The sequence below is a fragment of the Rissa tridactyla genome, chromosome 3 (genome assembly GCF_028500815.1).
Source record: "Rissa tridactyla isolate bRisTri1 chromosome 3, bRisTri1.patW.cur.20221130, whole genome shotgun sequence".
NCBI lineage: Eukaryota > Metazoa > Chordata > Aves > Charadriiformes > Laridae > Rissa > Rissa tridactyla.
This window is the reverse complement of record NC_071468.1, coordinates 95,102,945-95,121,471: the sequence shown is the minus strand read 5'-3', so window position 1 is coordinate 95,121,471 and position 18,527 is coordinate 95,102,945. Positions and strand designations below refer to the sequence as shown.

At 36.9% G+C, this 18,527-nt stretch overlaps 1 protein-coding gene across 7 annotated transcripts in view; it reads left to right on the top strand.

Annotated features, from left to right (window-relative positions):
• ADGRB3 (adhesion G protein-coupled receptor B3) overlaps positions 1-18,527 on the top strand; it is a 466,080-nt gene that overhangs the window by 414,681 nt on the left and 32,872 nt on the right. For all 7 annotated transcript variants that reach the window (XM_054196749.1, XM_054196748.1, XM_054196745.1 and 4 more), the window contains 4 exons: positions 7,235-7,385; positions 7,963-8,032; positions 12,860-12,926; positions 15,119-15,204. In XM_054196749.1, coding sequence (XP_054052724.1) covers positions 7,235-7,385; positions 7,963-8,032; positions 12,860-12,926; positions 15,119-15,204 — 374 coding nt within the window. The remainder of the gene's footprint in view (positions 1-7,234; positions 7,386-7,962; positions 8,033-12,859; positions 12,927-15,118; positions 15,205-18,527) is intronic.

Sequence of the window (18,527 nt, the reverse complement as noted above, 5' to 3'; positions counted from 1 at the left end):
AAAGAATGCCAGTGATTTCCACTTTTTTTATTGAAGTGAACTTGATCACTTTACACTCAAAAGGGTTGATTTTTCAGAAAAAAAAAAACCAAACAAAACCAAAACAACCAAAACCCAAAACCAAGCTAAAACAAAACCAAAACAGAAAAACTAAAAACAAATACCAGGAAAAAGAAGAGAACTAGGAAAGAGCATTCTCTGGCACAGTGAAACATCACTATTACAAAACAGTGACAGCAATTTGAGATTAATTAGTGAGGAAGAAGTTGAAAACCTTGTATTTAAATTGATTTTATGCTTCTGAGTTGTAAAGGACTTCTTATTTTCTTTTGTGTTTGCCTGAAAACCTGCTGTTCTGAGCTTCATAAACTTCACAACACATTCATGTGAACACACAGTTAAAACACTAAGTTATTTTGTCCTGTCAGAGTTGACATTTACCTTGTTTAAAGTGTTTAACATCAAAGCCAACAGAATAAATTCATGATGTGAAGTAGGCCATATTCACTTACCAGAAAAATCCAGTACTTTGTAAACATTTAAAACACTTAGGATAAGAAGCAAGATCACAAGCCTCTGCTCACGCACCTTTCATCTGCTATTCTATAGGTGTAATGCCAGATAAAAAACCCACTTAAATTAATGGGAGTCTTTCCACTGACTTTTGAATTAATCCTGTAAACAGTTAGAGGATCCTTCATTTTCTGCCTGCACAGAAAAATATGCATGTTCACAGCACAAAGGCAAAAAGGGAAGAGCTTCCCTTGCCAGGTTTTGTAATCGAAGAAATTAAATTGCCTCTGAGTAACCTGTTCTATGATATTGCTTGTTCTGAGCTCATTTACTTGAATATAACCTAGCAATAACAATCTGAACCAGGAAGAAGACTAAAATGAGTATGAGCGTAAGGAAATTCTATGAAAACTGTCTTCCAACTGCCTTTCAATTTACAGTAGGCATGGCACCAAGAAAGCACTTCTGAGTTAACACATTACAAACCTGAGCATTGCACTGACAATCCCCAGAGGATGCTGCAAACAACGTGGAATTAATTTTACTGTCTCATATTTTAGTAATAGCTGAGTATGTTATGAATTATCCAGCTGGACTTCTTGCCTTGATCCCAACCAGTAACCAAAATGATCCACAAATATTTCGATAGCCCCAAGGCAAACTAGCACAAGGCTTGCAACCTTTACACCTGAGCCGTCCAGGGCAGGAGGATAGTTGTGCGCAAGCTGATCACCAGGCAGGGGTCCTGGCCCAGGCTCTCCTTCTTCAATCTGGGCCAGGGCTGGGAAAGCATTTTTTGGCCCAGGTCTGAACTGTTGCAAGGAATTCATAACAATTTAGCAGCATGGATCACATGCCAGCGTATAAAGGGTGCCCTTACTCTTACTGATGTAGACAGATTCTGCCATAAAACAGAGCAAGCAAGGTTTGCAAATGCAGCAAGTAATTTCCATGAATTCTCTTCTATCCAAAAACCAGATTATCCCTTCACATCTAGTTATCAGAATTATTTTGTACTATGTACATTATAAGGTCTGAAGAAGAATAGTGGCTATCGGATAAATTAGTTTGGATAAAAACCATTTATAGAAATAGCTGAGGGATGTGAAGTACAACTATACAGTATCAAATTTAAATGCAAAGGTTATTGATATGAGAGACAGAGGTGACAACTACCAAAGGAGAACTTTGAAGGAAAAGAACTGCAAAGGGAGAAGCTAAAAAGAAGGCTCCGTACTCTTTTTGTGGATTAGATATGAACAGCACCTCTATTGCTAGACTCGGCACCTGGGAGATATTCTGACTGATCTCCTTCATAAGTAAGTGTCAATAAAGATTGTGAATACTTTACTCACCAAGAGTTAATTTTCAGAAATACCTTTGAGGTAAAAGATAGAAAAAGAGCAGGAGTTGAATCTGCCAGTAAAGCATCTAGAGGAACATTAGGTGAAAATAACAAGGGAGATATTTAAATGCAGAGAAAACTTACAGTTTAAAGTATTAGTTTTCTTTCAGTCACAGTTACAGCATTGCATTAGGATCACTGGGGTTATACTATCAGAGAAGAGGACAGACTCCAGAAGAGAAGACAAGATGTGCCAGACAAAGGAACCTTAAATCAAAATAGCTGAATAAATTATACTGCACCCTGAGACTGGGCCACATGTAGTGGCCCCAAAGTTTAGCAACTGTTGTGATAATTTGCACATGATAACAAAAAAAAAATAAAAATCAAGAATTGATACTGAAAATAACTTCCTGTGGCATTGCGGTGCTGTTGATGATGTAGATGTCCTTTGTGAGGCTGTAGATGTAAACCAAAGGAATTACAGAAACATTTGGGTCATTTACAGCCAGTTTATAAGCTATTTATCAGAACCTAGAAAGGCATCTCGCTTGTTGCGGGCAAACAGAAATGATTGAGTAGAAGAAAAAAAATTGAGTGTCCTTAGTTATCACTCGTTATCTTTGTAAGGGAGATCATGTAACTACTCAAAAACACACTAAAGTACAGTAAAATAAAGTTTCTAAAAATCCAAGTAAAGGTTACCATTCACATTGTCTTGTACCACATATAGAATCCTGCAGTATAATAATTAACTGTGCATGTCTCTTCACATAAATGCTCATAAAGTCAAATGCTAATTATTTTAGGTTATCATGTCAGATATCAGAACACACTGTAATGAAGTTAAACCACTTGAGCCTTCAGCTTTTAAGGACACCAGGGAAGATTTTTAGATATAAAAGTTTCTGCATAAGCTAATTAAAGTAAATAGTTTAATAGCTGTTGATTTAAAATATGAATAATGTTATTTTAGAACAATTCCTTCCACCATAGTGCTATTTTCAATATGAGTATCAGATTTCCTGAATAGTTTGCTTGAATAAGTGGTGTTAGCTGTACTTGAGACTGGCAAAAGAAAAGAACGTGGGATTTTTTAAATGAAATGGTACATTGAAAGCCTTATGGTGCCAGTAATATTAATGATCCTGGAAGAGAAACCTGAAAGTCTACAGCTATGATTTCTTAGGCACTTAATACGCTAACAGTTTCAAATATGTTTGCAACTGAAGAGACAGCGTTCCTTGCCATACTTTTTTGTCATTGAAAATCTGTCCCCCTTCCAGAAAAACACTCCTGAGATGCAAGCCCTTACTTCTTTGGCCCACAACCTCTGAAAGTCCATCTACTATTTCATGTCAGTTTACTCTAAAAATTAGTATTTAGTCTAGAATTCAGTACTATCTGGCCAGTATACTGTATCCCTGTATTTGACAGTGTCTGCTGTTCCGGAAACAAAGGTACTGTATTGTGCAGATCAGTTTAAAAATACATAAAAACTAAAAAAAAAAAGAAACAAAACCAAACAAATGAGGAATAATAAGCAGTATTTTTCTTTATGGATTTTTATTTTTAATTTCAAGAAGGAAAAGATAAACTGTTTTATAGTTGTGGACTTACAAGTCACAAAACCGCAATAAAATATATCAGTTTTGACATAGAATTATATTTCTCCTTTTTGCTATGTCCTTTGCATTCTCTTTGTTTTATTTGTTCTTTGTTTCATTTATTCTTTATTGTGGTCTTTAAGGGCTCTTTTTTTGCGTATTCAGTGCATGGTCAGAACTGCATAAGAATAAAATTAGCACTAATTTAGTTTATCTCCTTAGGCTTATCTCCTCAGAGCTAAGTTAATGGCCAGATTTCTTTTAAGAAAAGAAAAGGAATTTTGTTATTTAAATGATTTTCTACTAGTTTTCATTACCACTTCATGACATAATCCAACTGACTGGATTTTAGCCCTAATCAGATGCTATCACCAATACAGCTTTCATTTTTCATGTTCATTTTCCAATAGCTTTGAATTTTATGCTATTTATCAGAACCCAGAGACAGGCAACTAGTTTGTTGAAGGAAAAAGAACATGTTTCAGGGCAAGAAGACAAATCAGGTGTCCTTACTTAACCCTCTTCATCTTTGTGTGGAAAATCTGTTCACACTGCTATGAAAACAACTATTATGTTAAAAAACAAAACAAAACAAACAACTAGATGCTCCAAAAATAATGATAAATTATTATTTTGAGGTTACCCTTTTGACCTACTTTTTGTAGGTTATAAAAACGGACAAATATGCTCTATATTATTCATCATTGTTATATTAAAAATATTTGCTCCTAGAATAAGTGGCTTTGAATCTCCACTGTTTTTTACATTTGTCAGCTGTGCACTCTCATTTGGATTGGGTGCCTTACAAGCATGAAAAAAGGAAATAATTTGATACCTGATGCAAGCTCTTGCTTTCAATAGTATATTGTTTATTAAAAAAGGATGAATGGTCTTACTTAGATATTCAAGGTAGCTAACACTTGAGGCTCAATTAAACCTCATGAAATTGTGCATTCTGAGGATGGAAAACCTCCCTTCCCCCACTTGTAATCAGAATTAAATGTGGGGAGCTGAGAACAACAGCAATGGGAGGAAGAGGAGGTTAGAGTAATAGAGTTGAACGAATTTCAGAAGCATGAAAAAATAGTGAATAAATTAAGCTGTTAAAATTAATTTTGTTGCAAGTTGACAGGTGCTCAGCACAGGTAATTAATTCAGTGAGTTTTAATAAACTAGAATTAGAAACAAGTAAGAAGCATCTCCTCCTAAAGCGATGGGGAAGACGTGTACCACTAGTCGTGGTGCAGACACGTTGACACGCTGCGGCTTTCTGTGAGTGACGGGCCACAAGGATTTAGCGATGTTGCGGCACGTGCAGCAAGGTGAGGAGAGGTGCTGGTCCCTTGGCAAGGGAGAAGAGGAGAGGGAGAAGGGGAGATTGGGAGTAGTCCATGGCCATGGGCTGGTCAGAAAGAAAAAAACACTAATAAAATACTTGCTAAAGTCAAGGCTCCCTGGCTAGAGATACACAATGCCCCACTTAATAACAGCCTTTGGTGAAAATCAATTTTTGTTCCTATTTGAAAACAGACTTCCCAGATATAGCACTTTCCCAGACAGCACAGCACTGTTTGTTTATTTGGTTATCAAAGGGGAAGAATATACGCAACTACTTAAAAGCCAGATTTCCATGGGGATATTAGTCAACCGTGCTGAGCCCATGGCTATACCTGGAAGAGGGGAGTTTCATTCTCCAGGACCGCTTCTCTGGCTGGGGAAGGAGGGAGGCTGAATTCACTTCAAGCACTGCCTGCACATGATTCTGTCATCACAGTCCCACAGTGGCTGTTAGGTGATGTTTTGAGGCTGATTTGCATCTTTCTGATGGTATGTGATGCAAATATGCTGTTCTATCAGTGATACAGACTGACCATCGGTGTTCGTTAAAGAACCCTGCCTGCCATTCAGAAGAGTTAGTTATAATCAGCAGTAATATATTCCAGCCAGAGCACAGATCGCTTCTAACAAAACTTGCTTCTGTCTTTTTATTTTGTGATCAACATGATCATTAACATTTCCATCAGAGTTCTTTCTTCCCCAACAGCCAAGTCCACGTTTGTCTCAGATTATCATCATTTTTCTTTCGATACAGGAGATAAATTATGAACTAAATCCTACAGTCTATATTCAGTCAGCCATAAGAGTTAGCAATGTTCTCACGAAAAAAAATCAGGATTTGTTTGTATTTGCATTATTTATAAGGGAAATAGGATATTCACTTTTTTTTTTCAGGGTAATACTGTGTTTTACCTATGCAGTTTTTCCCTAAAATATTCTGTACTATTCCTCAAAAGTCATTTTACTGTCAAATTCTCATTCCAACAGAACAGGCTAGCTTTTACAAATACATTGATAGGAAAGCAAATAAAAGTTGCATAGTGGGAATTCATAACATGTAAGGCAGCTAGTAAAAGAAAGGACATTTATGTATTTTCTATTATATTTATTGTGTGTTTCACTGCATAGCTTTCATTTTAAATCAGTGTTTATTTTTCATATAGAGGAAATACTGCTATCAGTCAGGTTTTAACAGGATAGATTCTATGAATCCACATACTTTTGGGGACATCTAAATGTAAGAATTAATGGCAAAATGTAGGATGGAATCACTAGTTCATTTTCAGGATGTGCTGTGTTTTTCCCAGTTTACATTCCTTGCTTTTTAAAAATAAACAATAGTTCTCTTGCGTAGAGTTATATAGAACCCGTTTAGCCCAGATTTAATAGACAATTTGACCCAGGATTAGAAAACAAGGTGTTAGTCACATATGTGCATTTATAGCAGGAAATCATTAAGTTGTGAATCTTCAAGTGCATAACTTTCTGGAAGTTCAGAGACTGATATCAGCTAATGCTAATATCAGCTGATATCAGCTGATATCAGCTGTGTGTCTGAGATAACATTGATATAACTTTGACCCTTCAAATTGTGATAAGGATAAACTGTGATATGGATATTCTCAACATTACTGCTGTGGTTTTGGTTCTGGGGTACAATGCACACTGCATTTTATAGCCTGCAACTGGCATTTTAAGCAATGCAGTGGAGGGTAGATCATCATTTATGCCAAGAAGCTAATTTATCTAAGCTACAATGTCAAGTTTAATTAAGGGCTACAGTGACAAAAGAAAGCCAATTGCATGTGCTCAAAATATTTTTCACATGACAAATGACTGACACCCGTAAAAACAATATCCGGGGTAATTGTTAAGGTTATGATACTTAAACCTGACTAAAAAGATCTCAGGCAATATATTCCAATAGGTTAACGTTCTATAACATTTAAATTAAAAAAATCAAATGAATCAAACAATCTGTTGCCTAAAATACAGGTTTACAGTCAGGATCTTTCTCCATTAAGGGAAAGTAAATATAGCTGTCAATTAGGAGCATTTCTATCCCCACATTTTCTTTATTCAGGTCTATGAGATTTTATAGTGAGTAGCTATGTAACTTGCTTACCACAATGGCGTTATGATGACCCCTGGTCAAAGTAAATGTGTTGAGAAAAATCTGGTGGCATGATTTATTTTGTGTTCTTTTTCCTTGCTCTGCCCACTCAGTGTTTGTGAAAACAGTCAAACCTCTTCTGCCTAATCCCCATCAACATCTCTCTCTCTTTCTCTCTCTCTTTGTGGCCATCACATCACAAAGGGGGAATTGATGCTAAGGATAAAGGTCAAGATGATAGAATATGACAACTCTGAAATGAAAAGAGAAATGAGTGTCCCTAAGTATTCAGAATGAGCTTCTCTTTGCTCCCTGCAGGGCATCTGCACCACAACCACCGCATTTTTACACTTCTTCTTCTTAGCTTCATTCTGTTGGGTTTTGACAGAAGCGTGGCAGTCATATATGGCTGTTACTGGAAAAATTAGGACACGGCTCATAAGGAAACGTTTCTTGTGCCTTGGATGGGGTAAGTCTGTAAATTCATTTCCTCAGAATCATTGGAATGAAATGTTTAATGCAGCGACAATGTCAAGAATATCATAATTTTCTTCAAGAAAACCTGAAAGGTTTACCTGAAAGGTAGACAGCGCATTAATAAAAAGAAAACTAGGTTAGGAGCCTTTCCACTTTATCTCAAGCTCAAGTTATGCCGGTGTATAATTTAGCATTCTTTTATAAATATGTTTTAAGAAAATTTTAGATTTTCACCAAAGTAGTGTAATATCAAGAAATCAAAATAAAACAAGAAAAAAGATTCACTGAATATTCATGAAGCCTCTTCCTAGTTCAGTTTAAGACCTGTCAAATGTACCAGTAATTTAGCTATATCAAAGTGGTACACCGTGGGCAGAAAACAGTGTCCTCCTCCCTGCCAGTGCTTCAGGAAAACAAATCCTGCAATAGCACTGTGCTTTGTTAAATGATTCATTCCATGTAAAATTGGCCATTTTGCATTAGCTTACCCTGTCACTTTTTGTCCAGGCAGAACAGCAATATTTTGCTCAGCATCTAATGGTTATTACTGTTTTGGTTTTTTTTTTCAGGTTTGCCAGCATTAGTCGTTGCAATATCAATAGGCTTTACCAAGACAAAAGGATATGGAACAGCCCACTAGTAAGTCAATCTGAAATGATAAATTGTTTTCAATTAGCAAGACTGTCATACCCATCAAGAATTACATAGCACAGTCTAAAGGCTCTACAGGTATCCATTCACACTTGGAACTGCCCTAGGAGTCACTGAGTGGTCCACAAAAGAACAAAGAGAAAACCATTTGCCAGTCTTGGGCTGAGCTCAACAAAGCACCAGGGATCCTACATTTCTTGTGGGGGTTTGAAGTAGCAAGCCTTTTAGACACACTGAGGATTAGGTCCACTTAGACACCTAACATTTATATACATTTACCAAAGAGAACGCTAAATGTTATGGCTAGCCTTTGCCAACCTCTAAACATGCCTAAAACTGTACTGGCAAGGGTCTCTTTGGCACCCAGGTTTCTGCCCACCCAGCATGTACCTCGGCTTTAACGCCCCTCAGCTTCTTGGAGCCACAGCCCCACAGAAATTTCAAAACAGCTCTTCCATCCATCCCCTCTCTCCTGGAGTGCCTGATCCAGCCCATTTCCTGGACCGGGCTGTACTTGAGAGACAGCGAGGAGGAGATCTGTGTACTTCATTTACATTTTATTAATGCAGTTCCTGTTTAGCCACCTGGCTGGTTCCAGTGCATAGTTAGCACCCTGGAAAATTCACTCCCCAGCGAGGCTGCCCTTCGTTTGTCACCTGCTGAAGAAGGAGCTTGGGCTGAGCCTCCCTCCTGCTCCCCTCTGCCAGCAGAGCACTCCAGCCACCGGGACGTTATGTATGAGAGAGTGCGTTTCCTCCAGTCGTCCTGTTTGGAGCTCTCCTCACGTTGCCTAAGAAATTAAGTATGCATCTGGACAGAATGAGAGGAAATATGACTCTGTAGCCTGGTAATGAGGGCATTCATCAGAAATGTGGATGAGTTAGGTCAAGTCCTCACTTCAATGAATATTTAATTATTCTCCTTAGCATCATCACTGAGTGAGATCAGGATTCCCACTCCCTGCCCTGTGTGTCCCACCGTCTTGGCACATGGCAGGGGAGGCTCCAGCTCTGGGTGGGTAAGGATTCAAAAACAAATCTCCTACTGAATACCAGTTCTAACCACCGAGGTGTTTTGTTTTAAATTGTGACAACGTCTTGCATTTTTTTAATGAGGAATGGCTTACCTAATTGAAGTGCTTAACTTTGGGCCAGCACTTACACCTGGCAGTCATTAGTGAAACAATGGTCTTAGCCATCTTTTGGGACTTATATTGAGGACCTGCTCCTCTGACATTTTTTCTTACTAATATGCGCTCCTCTTGCTGTCTTTTTTATTATTTAGTCCTTGAACCAGCACTGGATAACCCTTTAGGCTGTGAGAATTACAAATCACAAGATTACGATGTCCAGACCCCATTGGGGATGTACCTCTGTCCCTTGAAGGATTAATCCCATTGCATTTACTCTACTGAAATTATTCATGTGTGACTACTTGCTGTAGCTAGTGTTGCTTCCCGCTTCCTTCCTGGGCTGAATGCATTTTTAAAAGAGGATATACTGAAATATTCAGACAAAGCAACAAATCATTCATTAAGGGTAACCTGGAAAGTAAAAAAGAGCAGGGCTCTACATGTAACAGCTCCTTTCTCAGGCCCCAAATTCAGCTGACACAGTACCGTGGGACAAAAGCACAAAAGGAGGTGTACAAGGGACAAACTGAACCATAATGTAGCTTTCTCATTTTATTTGCAAAAACATTTTCTTGGCATTTGACGTCAGAATTACATAAGGAAAACAGGCAATGCAAGGAATGGAGATTCCTCCTCCATCACCAGCTGATGTGCTGTCCCACTCTAGAAGCCAGCAAAGAATTGTGTCCCATAACAACTGTTGAGTGGTGTAAAAGCAGAGCTCCTGTCCTGCTCCTCCTCTCATAACTAAAGCACTTGTGTAATTTTTTTAACTGCTTACACTATATTTGGCCTGTTTGGCTGCAATCAGTTACACACACTGCCATCAGAAATGCGTCCTGTTGCAAACTGTTCCCGGTCTTTAAGATGCTATTTTTGAAAACGATGGTTTCAAATGGAGAAAATGAAGAGTGAAAATGAAGGAATTGATTCCAGTCCCATAGTGGCACACATGAAGAGACTGATGGAAAGGGAGAAGGCCCAAGAATCTTTGAAGGAGATCTCAGTTTCATATGGTATATGACTGATGGGGGTGGCTTGAATTGTTCACGCTCCAACCAATTCTGTGATCAATAGTCTCTGATTTCTCTCTCTTTCTTTCAGTCCTAATTATTAGACAATTATATTACTGGACATTTAAAGCTACATATGAAAAATATTTCACACAGACACTGGTACTGATATAGATACAGAAGCTGAAGAGACTTCCTAAAAATAATTAAAAAGCACAGTGAGAAGTTTTTAGATATTTCAGGATATCTGAAAAAGATTTGTGTGTCTGAAAGCTTGATTGCTTTTTCCAACTATTTCTGTGAGTCTAATAGAGCTGTGAAAGCACCACGACTACAAGTTATAGTTAATAAACCTATGTGACCTACTCATGTTTACATACAGTGCTACTAATAAGTATATTAATGAGCAGTACAGATAACTTCCAGGATTTCACTATATCAGCAAAAATTAAAATTCTGTCATAGTCATGCTCTCCTAAGAGAAAGAACCGTTCTCCCAGAGAGCATCAAACAGCTTACAAAATGTACAGGACACAGGAGCAAGTCTACAGATACTTCATCACTCAGCAGAATTTTATGACCATGTAACATGGTCCCATAAAAACACCACTGGATGCTCTTAATACTAATCAATTTATATGGCTTTCTGCTATGTGGGGATCAGGGAGAAAGAAGACAAAACAGGAGAGCAAAATAAAAACAACTATAAAGCATAGAAAAAAGCTATCAGAGCAAAGAAAAAGAAGAGAAGATTAAAAAATAGTAAAAAATTTATAATTGCCTCATGGTATAAGGTGGCATCTGAGAATCTGTCTTCAGAAAGTCTTCAATGGAAAACAATTAGGAAAAAGCGCATTTCAGACATCAACTGGCAGATACTGAATACATTGCAATAATCTTGTTACACATTGTTGAAAATCCAGGTTGTTGGAAATTGAGATTGTGTAAAGAAAAGAGGACAACCTCTACATTTTTTCCAGCTCTGCCCCGAAATGGAAGTCACCAGTTTGAACAGCCTTTGTACTTGAAGGCATGGGAAAGGGAGGGAACAATTCTCCCTTGGTCTTAAAGATGTTTTGTGGTAGAAACTGTTTCCTTTTTGTTTAAAAAAACCTTGTTGACCCTTTTTTTTCAGCACAGGTAACTGAAATTATGTTTCAAATACAATGTCAACTATTTTTATTTTTTATCTCCCAATGAAGATGTAAATTTTAATTACATGTAAATATTTTGCAGAGTGGTCATCTTCACTATGTTTAAAAGGTCATAGTGGTAGGGAAATGTACTGTGAATAATTTTCTCCCTTCCAGAAGTCCATGTTCTCAGTCTCTCATGATAAATAACTTAGGTTTTGGCAAAATAGCAAGAAAAACTGAAGAAAATGTTGAAAACATTTTTCTTTGACATTACAAAAATAAATTGCACATTATTGCTGTAGTTGTTTTGTGAGGTAGGATGTAAAATAGCCTGACATATAGTGCTTTTTTAACAGCGAAGCAGATATGAACTATTTGCATCAATTTGTCATTCCAGAATTTAGCACACTGATGCATTTGGGTTCATGTGGCAGATTTCACATGGCTTGGTTACAATGGGAAACACACTTGTTCTTTGCAGTTAGAATTCCAACGTAACAGACTGTTAATATTATGATGTTCTTGCATTTAATTTAGTTGGATTTCAAAAAGTAGAAAAGCAGTACTGGAAAATAAAGAAAATATGTATGATTCTGATGTGAATGTTTCTGGATGTGAGATCCAAGTAAATTATTTGAATCCATATACTTGAGTTTTCTTATATGTAGGTGTGATCATGCATTCAAATAAACATGCAGTTCTTTGAATGTGTAATCACTGGGAAAATAGCACAGCTGCATTTACTTCAGTGTGTGCAGCTCCTGATCTTTTGCAGATATGGAAAGCTTTACATCATGGTGTATCAAATATTTAGAATTTGATTCTGTAAGCGCTCTGTGTTTGGAAATCTGATGGTTCACCGTGAAAGCCCTGATGCAGTATGAAAAACTGTGCAAGATTGGTAGCTCTCCAGAAAATGCAGTTTTCAGATGCTTTAAAATACACATTTAAATTGTTTGCAAAATATTCCAGAGAATACAGAACAGTTAGATCATATATGTTTTTTCTTTAATGGGAATATTTTCTCTAAGACCTAGTCCTAATAGCAGTTACTAAATGACATAAGAGAAGATATATAGAAACCTGTTTTTTTCTGAAGCACTGTGTTATGGGTACTTGACCTTTCATGGCTTTAAGAGTAGAACTGTCAGACATTGTAAGCTGGAAATGTTTCTAGATACCTACCTGGCAAGTCCTGTTCAGTTAACTCATCATACATGGTTAGAGGCGATTCAATAAAAATTTGCAAACTTATTTTCTCTTGTGCTTTTAATACATGTTAGGCATTTTAGTATAGGTATAATTCACATTAAAATTTTTGAAACATTAACAATTGGCAATGGAAATAACTTTCAACTCTCTACAACGTCATATCAACAAAGTCATTATTTTGTGTGTGTGCATATGAATCTCTATATGTAGGATTGAACATACACCAGAAGAATCTTATGCTGTAATTATTATTAATGCTTTCTTGTCGATGTGTTATACTTATTTTTAATTTGTGTTAGTTCTTCTCTAATGTTCTTTCCAGCTGTTGGCTGTCTCTTGAAGGAGGGCTGCTTTATGCTTTCGTTGGACCTGCAGCTGCTGTTGTCTTGGTAAACATCGATATATTTTCCAGTATTTTCATACAGAATGATGGAATGTGCTATTTAAATTATAAAAGTTTAGCAGTACAGTAGCATCACATTTTGCTGTAAATACGGATCTCAGTATTGTTTAACATACCTTCAGTATTTTGAATGCATGATTCATTTAATTCTATCACTTCTTTATACCAGCTATCTCTCCATGTTTACACAGTAAGCTGTGAAAGAATAATGTACTGATTAGTGGCGCAGAAAACTTGTTGCAGACATCACTGAGTTATTATGAGTAGCATCTACACAATTGTCACTGCCTTGTGAAGTTCGGTGACAGTCTTGATAGAGTGCTGCTTGGCAGTATATCGCTGCGCCAGCAAAAGCAACAGGAGTGGAACCAGCCAGCAAGTTCTCCATGGCTACTGCTTTTGAAGGCAAAGGAAAAAATCAATCATCGTAGCTGGGAAATGTTACTCGTTTGTGTATTAATCTTCCACATGTCTGGAAATGCGTGTAGGTGTAGAATTCACTTTGCCTAATTGTAGACATCTGTAATGTAGATTTCTGTATCTAAGCCAGTTATCCCAGTTATATTTCATTGTCAGTGGAGAAAAATACACACCTGAAGGGCTCAAACCGTTAGAATTATTTCAGGTGTCTACTTTAGGGTAAGATGAATTGCACCCTACATGTGCCATCGGCTATCAGTCACCTGCTCTGCAGTCTGTATGGATTTTTTCCAATAATTTCTTTAGCATTTTTTCTTAAAGATTTTGACTCTAATTCTTCTTTCCACTCCACCAATTTTATACTAGGGTAAGTCTATCAACACTGGCTATTTCTGATTTCCCCTTACAAAAGGGAATCGGTCATAGCAGACATCAAAGATATAGCCATTTAGCTACATAGATTTTCCTGAAATGGATGTTTACTACTCCCATACAGTTTGTCTCATCGTTGTCTGGAGTCAAGCCAGGATCCTTTTGTACAACTCACAGTCCTTGCCATGATAGAGGAGCCAAGGATGTTTACAAAAAGCCAGCCATAATTTTCACATGGAACTGTATGTTCTCTGTGTAATTGGCAAGCTTTGTTCAGAGATTGTTGAAGTTCGCAGTCGCAGTTTGCCCTGCCATTAGCTAGTAGCTGTTAGAAGGAGCTGTTCTGTGCAGCCACTTAAGCCTAAGTGTACGAAGCAAAAGAATTATGTAACATCAGCTGAAAAATGTAAATGCTGAAAATAAAGTGATAATAAGAAAAGCTGGGAACGAGTTGGCAGGACAGACTGGCAACAATTGGGCATTTTGGCACAGGTCTTGAAAAATCTGTATGAAAGGAAAAATGGATTACCCTTTTCTAATAAAAAAAAAAAAAGGAATATTTATTTAATAGATTCAAAACTTGGTATTACCGCTTTGCAGGCCATGCAGAGACAGGTTCATGGAGTTCAGTTCAATAATACAAATGGATAATAACAGTCATTAAGTTGTCCATTAAATGCCATTAGTATGTCTATTGAGTGCCAAAGTCTGACTGCTGAAACACTTGAATTTTTTTTTAGGTTAGGTCTTCAACCCATGTATGTGTTCGTAACACCATTTACTTTAATGGAGTGAAACAGATTTACCCCAGGCATTCATCTGACCAACAGAAAAAAAGGAAACTGCAGTCAAACAAGGCTCAAGAGATTGGCATTTCGGTGAATGACACAGGCAATGACTAATGTGCAGGAGGATAAGGAAAACCACAGGATGGTTCTGCATAAGCAGGAACACCCACATGGGCCCTGAATGCTTAAAAAGGAGCACAGTTACGGTCACCGTGTGCTCTGATTCCCTCTTCCCTGTGCGCACAACTCAAATGCAGTGGTTTTCCTGGAATAGGATATATCATTGCAATTAAAATTGAGGAAATATTAAAGCCGTATTACTCAAGGTTCTGGCCAGCAGACGTGTATGCATGTGACTCAATACCAGGCGTAATTCGAGATTCAAAAATAAGCCTGTTGCGGTGTGCATATGTGTTACCCACTTGAGAATAAACACTGTTGGTGTGTTCAGCAATAGCGTTACACAGTTTCTGATGGAATACTCAGAAATGTAACAGGAGGCATTTTGCAGTCCCGTAAAAGCCTTTTTCTGAAGCAGTAGGATAAAACGCTTTCTTTCAGGCAATGAAAGATCAACTGTTTGTTTTCTGTTTGACAGGTCAACATGGTGATTGGCATTTTGGTATTTAATAAACTTGTTTCCAGAGATGGAATCCTAGATAAAAAACTCAAACACAGAGCGGGGTAAGCAACAACTGGGTTATTTTAAAGCATATTAAAATTGTATCACCAATTTTCAATTACAGATGTTCACCAAAAATGCTTTTGATTGAACTTTTATATCAGTGTAACAGTGTGTCTAACAGATTCCATTCATCTCAAAAGCTGCCGTTGCATTATCCTGAGGGAATGCAACTAAACAAACTAAACATAATAAAACACAAGTACAACAGTATTAAGTTAATAATAATGAGGATTAAACAAATCTGAGCGGAGATTTCACAAGAATGTCACACACATAAAGTTGTTGTAGTTAGGAAAACAGTTTTATGAACAGTGTGTGCTAAAGGAACTGATTATTTTTGTCTATCTGTCGACTTTAATTACTGTGGTGGGAATGTTACTCATTTGTATAAAGTGTTATAAAATATATTTTACAGCAATATATGCCTTACTGAGGTCAATGCTATTCTGCCATTCTGACTGTGTGAAGAATTTGCCTTTGTTCTTACATTCACATCTACATAGATATATGTTTTAAATTAGTGTAACAGAATTTCAAAGTAAAAAAAAAAAGATGTTTTAAAAGCAAAAAAAGAAAAAAGGTAAATGGAAATTCTGTGTTATTGTTTATTTATTTGCATTTACATTCAAATTCTGTTTGTTATCATCAGAAGAAAGGATTATGACAGTGGTGGTTTCAGAAACTTTTTAGTGGATGACAGTGGTTTGAAGTACTGCAGCAGCAAACTTACATTCATTCCATATTGGAGAAAAATATCTCACAAGTGCATCATCACCTTCTTAATGCTTATGAAAGTATATTTAAACTTTGCATAATAATTTTTTACAGCTACATGTCCTAGTTTTGTCTTTTGGGCCAGCTTGCAGTTAACACCACCAATATCTGCACTTCCAGCAATCATAAGCAATGATATCTTAATTTTACTGTGTATTACTGCTATGGGTAAATTTATTACAGCTTCACTTTGAATTATTTTACCGTTTCACTGACAGTAGCATTCCTAATAAGTTCAATTCATTGGTTAGATGAGCAAATTTGTGACACATACTTCAGCTGGTGTGATTTGCATTTAATATTAATTCAATTAAATCTTTTTGGCTTTCAACTCTTTCATCTTTATTCTGACAAATATGTAGCAAAAGCTTTCATTTTGTTTCTTCCCTTTTCCTCTTTTTTCCTCAGAAAGCATTAATTTCTTCACCTTACTTTTGTCTATATTGCTCCATCAACATTAACTGTGTAATAACACTGATGAAACCTAGAATATTATAAAACAACCCGAATTATTTCAAGAGTAGTAATAACTTAGTAATCACTGATTCAAATTCACATCTGCTCTAATTACAGTGATTTAAGGAACTGGAGCAGCCACAGGTTTGCTTTGTACATTTTCTGAGGATATCCGAGCTATGATTTAACTGCATCATTTTTTTTTTTCAGCTACTCAATTGTCAGCTATAGAAATCTATTTGCTTATTGTATACTTTCCTGATGAAACAAATAACTTGCTTTCTAAGAGTGGGCAACTTAGTAAAGAGGTATTTTATTTTAAGGTAAAAGGATAAAGAACTAGAAATTATTCTGTCAGAAACAATCCAGCTATTCTGGGAAAGCATGTAGATGCCCTAATCGAGAAACACTCTTCACTTTTGTGATAGCATGAGATGGTGGCTTGGCAACAGCATTCCTTGGTACTACTTGGCAGGTGAAGAGTCTTGAGTCATTCTTTGGGGCATAGACATTGGTGCAGCGTTTGACCTCCAGTAGAAAGGGGATTGTCGCACGTTTCTCAAATATGTCTTGTCAGTCATGCTCAGGCAGGGGACTTTATTCTTTCTGGCAAACATTCGACTTATATTTGTCAATAGTTCAGTCAAAAGTTCAGCTGTAGAAATTATTTGTGTAGGATTTAAAGCAGTGAATGGGGCAAAATATATGAACTCCATATGTGTTTTTCCACCTTAATAAGCATATGGAGAATCAACAAGTGTCTTGATGGATATCAATCATTTTCCTGGCATATGGGGTAGCATGCATATATGCCCAGCCAGAAAGATTATATTTAGCCTATATAGACATCAAGTTTTATTATTTGCAGGATCCAAAACAAATCTATAGAGGTAGTGAGAATAATCTAGTCTGATAACATTGAAGTATTGCCAAGAAAAGACGGAAAGTATTTTCCCAAGCTTAGGTTAAGCTTACCCAAGGCATTTTTCTAGTTCATTAATTAATGTAAATCTTTAATTGGTCTAAACTGATGTGGATTCACTGACTTCTTTTCACACCATATGATCACCTTATACAAGGTCATGGTTCTCACTGTTTGGTTTTTTTATGGAAAAAAATGCATTTTAATGGAAAATGTACTGCCCTTTTTTTTATGGAAAGTCATCATTTGGTTTATCAAAATGGAAACTACTGGAGTTCAATGTTGTTTTGGGCAGTGTGTTAAAAACCTTGTGAATGCTGGGTTTGGCAATAAAAAGGTGTTCTGTTGGTTGAAATAACGGGGGAAAAAGCTGAAGTGTTACCGATCTTCACCATGTTGACCACTTTCCAGCTGGGAATAGGTAAAGCACCCTTCCTGTTGCGTCCCAGTCAGCTATGGTTATTCCTGGTTCTGATAGCAGAAAGAGAAGGAATAGTAAAAGTCTTTATTTAGTCGCCTCAGGAAGTTGAATGCATGCTGTATGTAAAAGAAAATTTAAATTCCAGGTTTTGCCCTTTAACTCTTCTGACAGGTGCCGAGGTACAATTGTCCATATGAAATGCTTTGAGCTTAATGCTTGTGTACTGTGTTTTATTAAAATGCAAAACAGGTCACCCTTTTTTTAGTAACAACTGATATTTATTTCATCAGATTCCATACATTTCAAGCCCTGTATTCAGACCTTCATATGGCGTGACTAAAATCACTCCAGATGTTAGTGGGCCATTCAGATCACTAGAACAAATCTGACTATACAGTACGCCCAAACTGATTTGATGCTTGAATACGTTTTGCAGGTTCCTTTCCTTATTAATGCTCTGTAATTGTACATATTTCATACTCCTCCTTTAAGTGTCCTAGACTCTTTCTCAAGCAACTTTGGATACAACAGCCTTTTAACAGGTCTGAATAGAGGGATTTCACTTTGTGTGTCTATCCTAGCACGTGCTTATGTTTACTTCAGTGTACTGAGCAGTTTTGATCACTGGACGTTTGGGGCCTTTTTTAGCTTAAATGGAAGAACTAGATAGAGTCTGCATGAAATGAAGCCCCATAGCATTAACATTTAAAGCTAACAATAATGTAAAGTACAAAGTAAAGTTTTGCAAC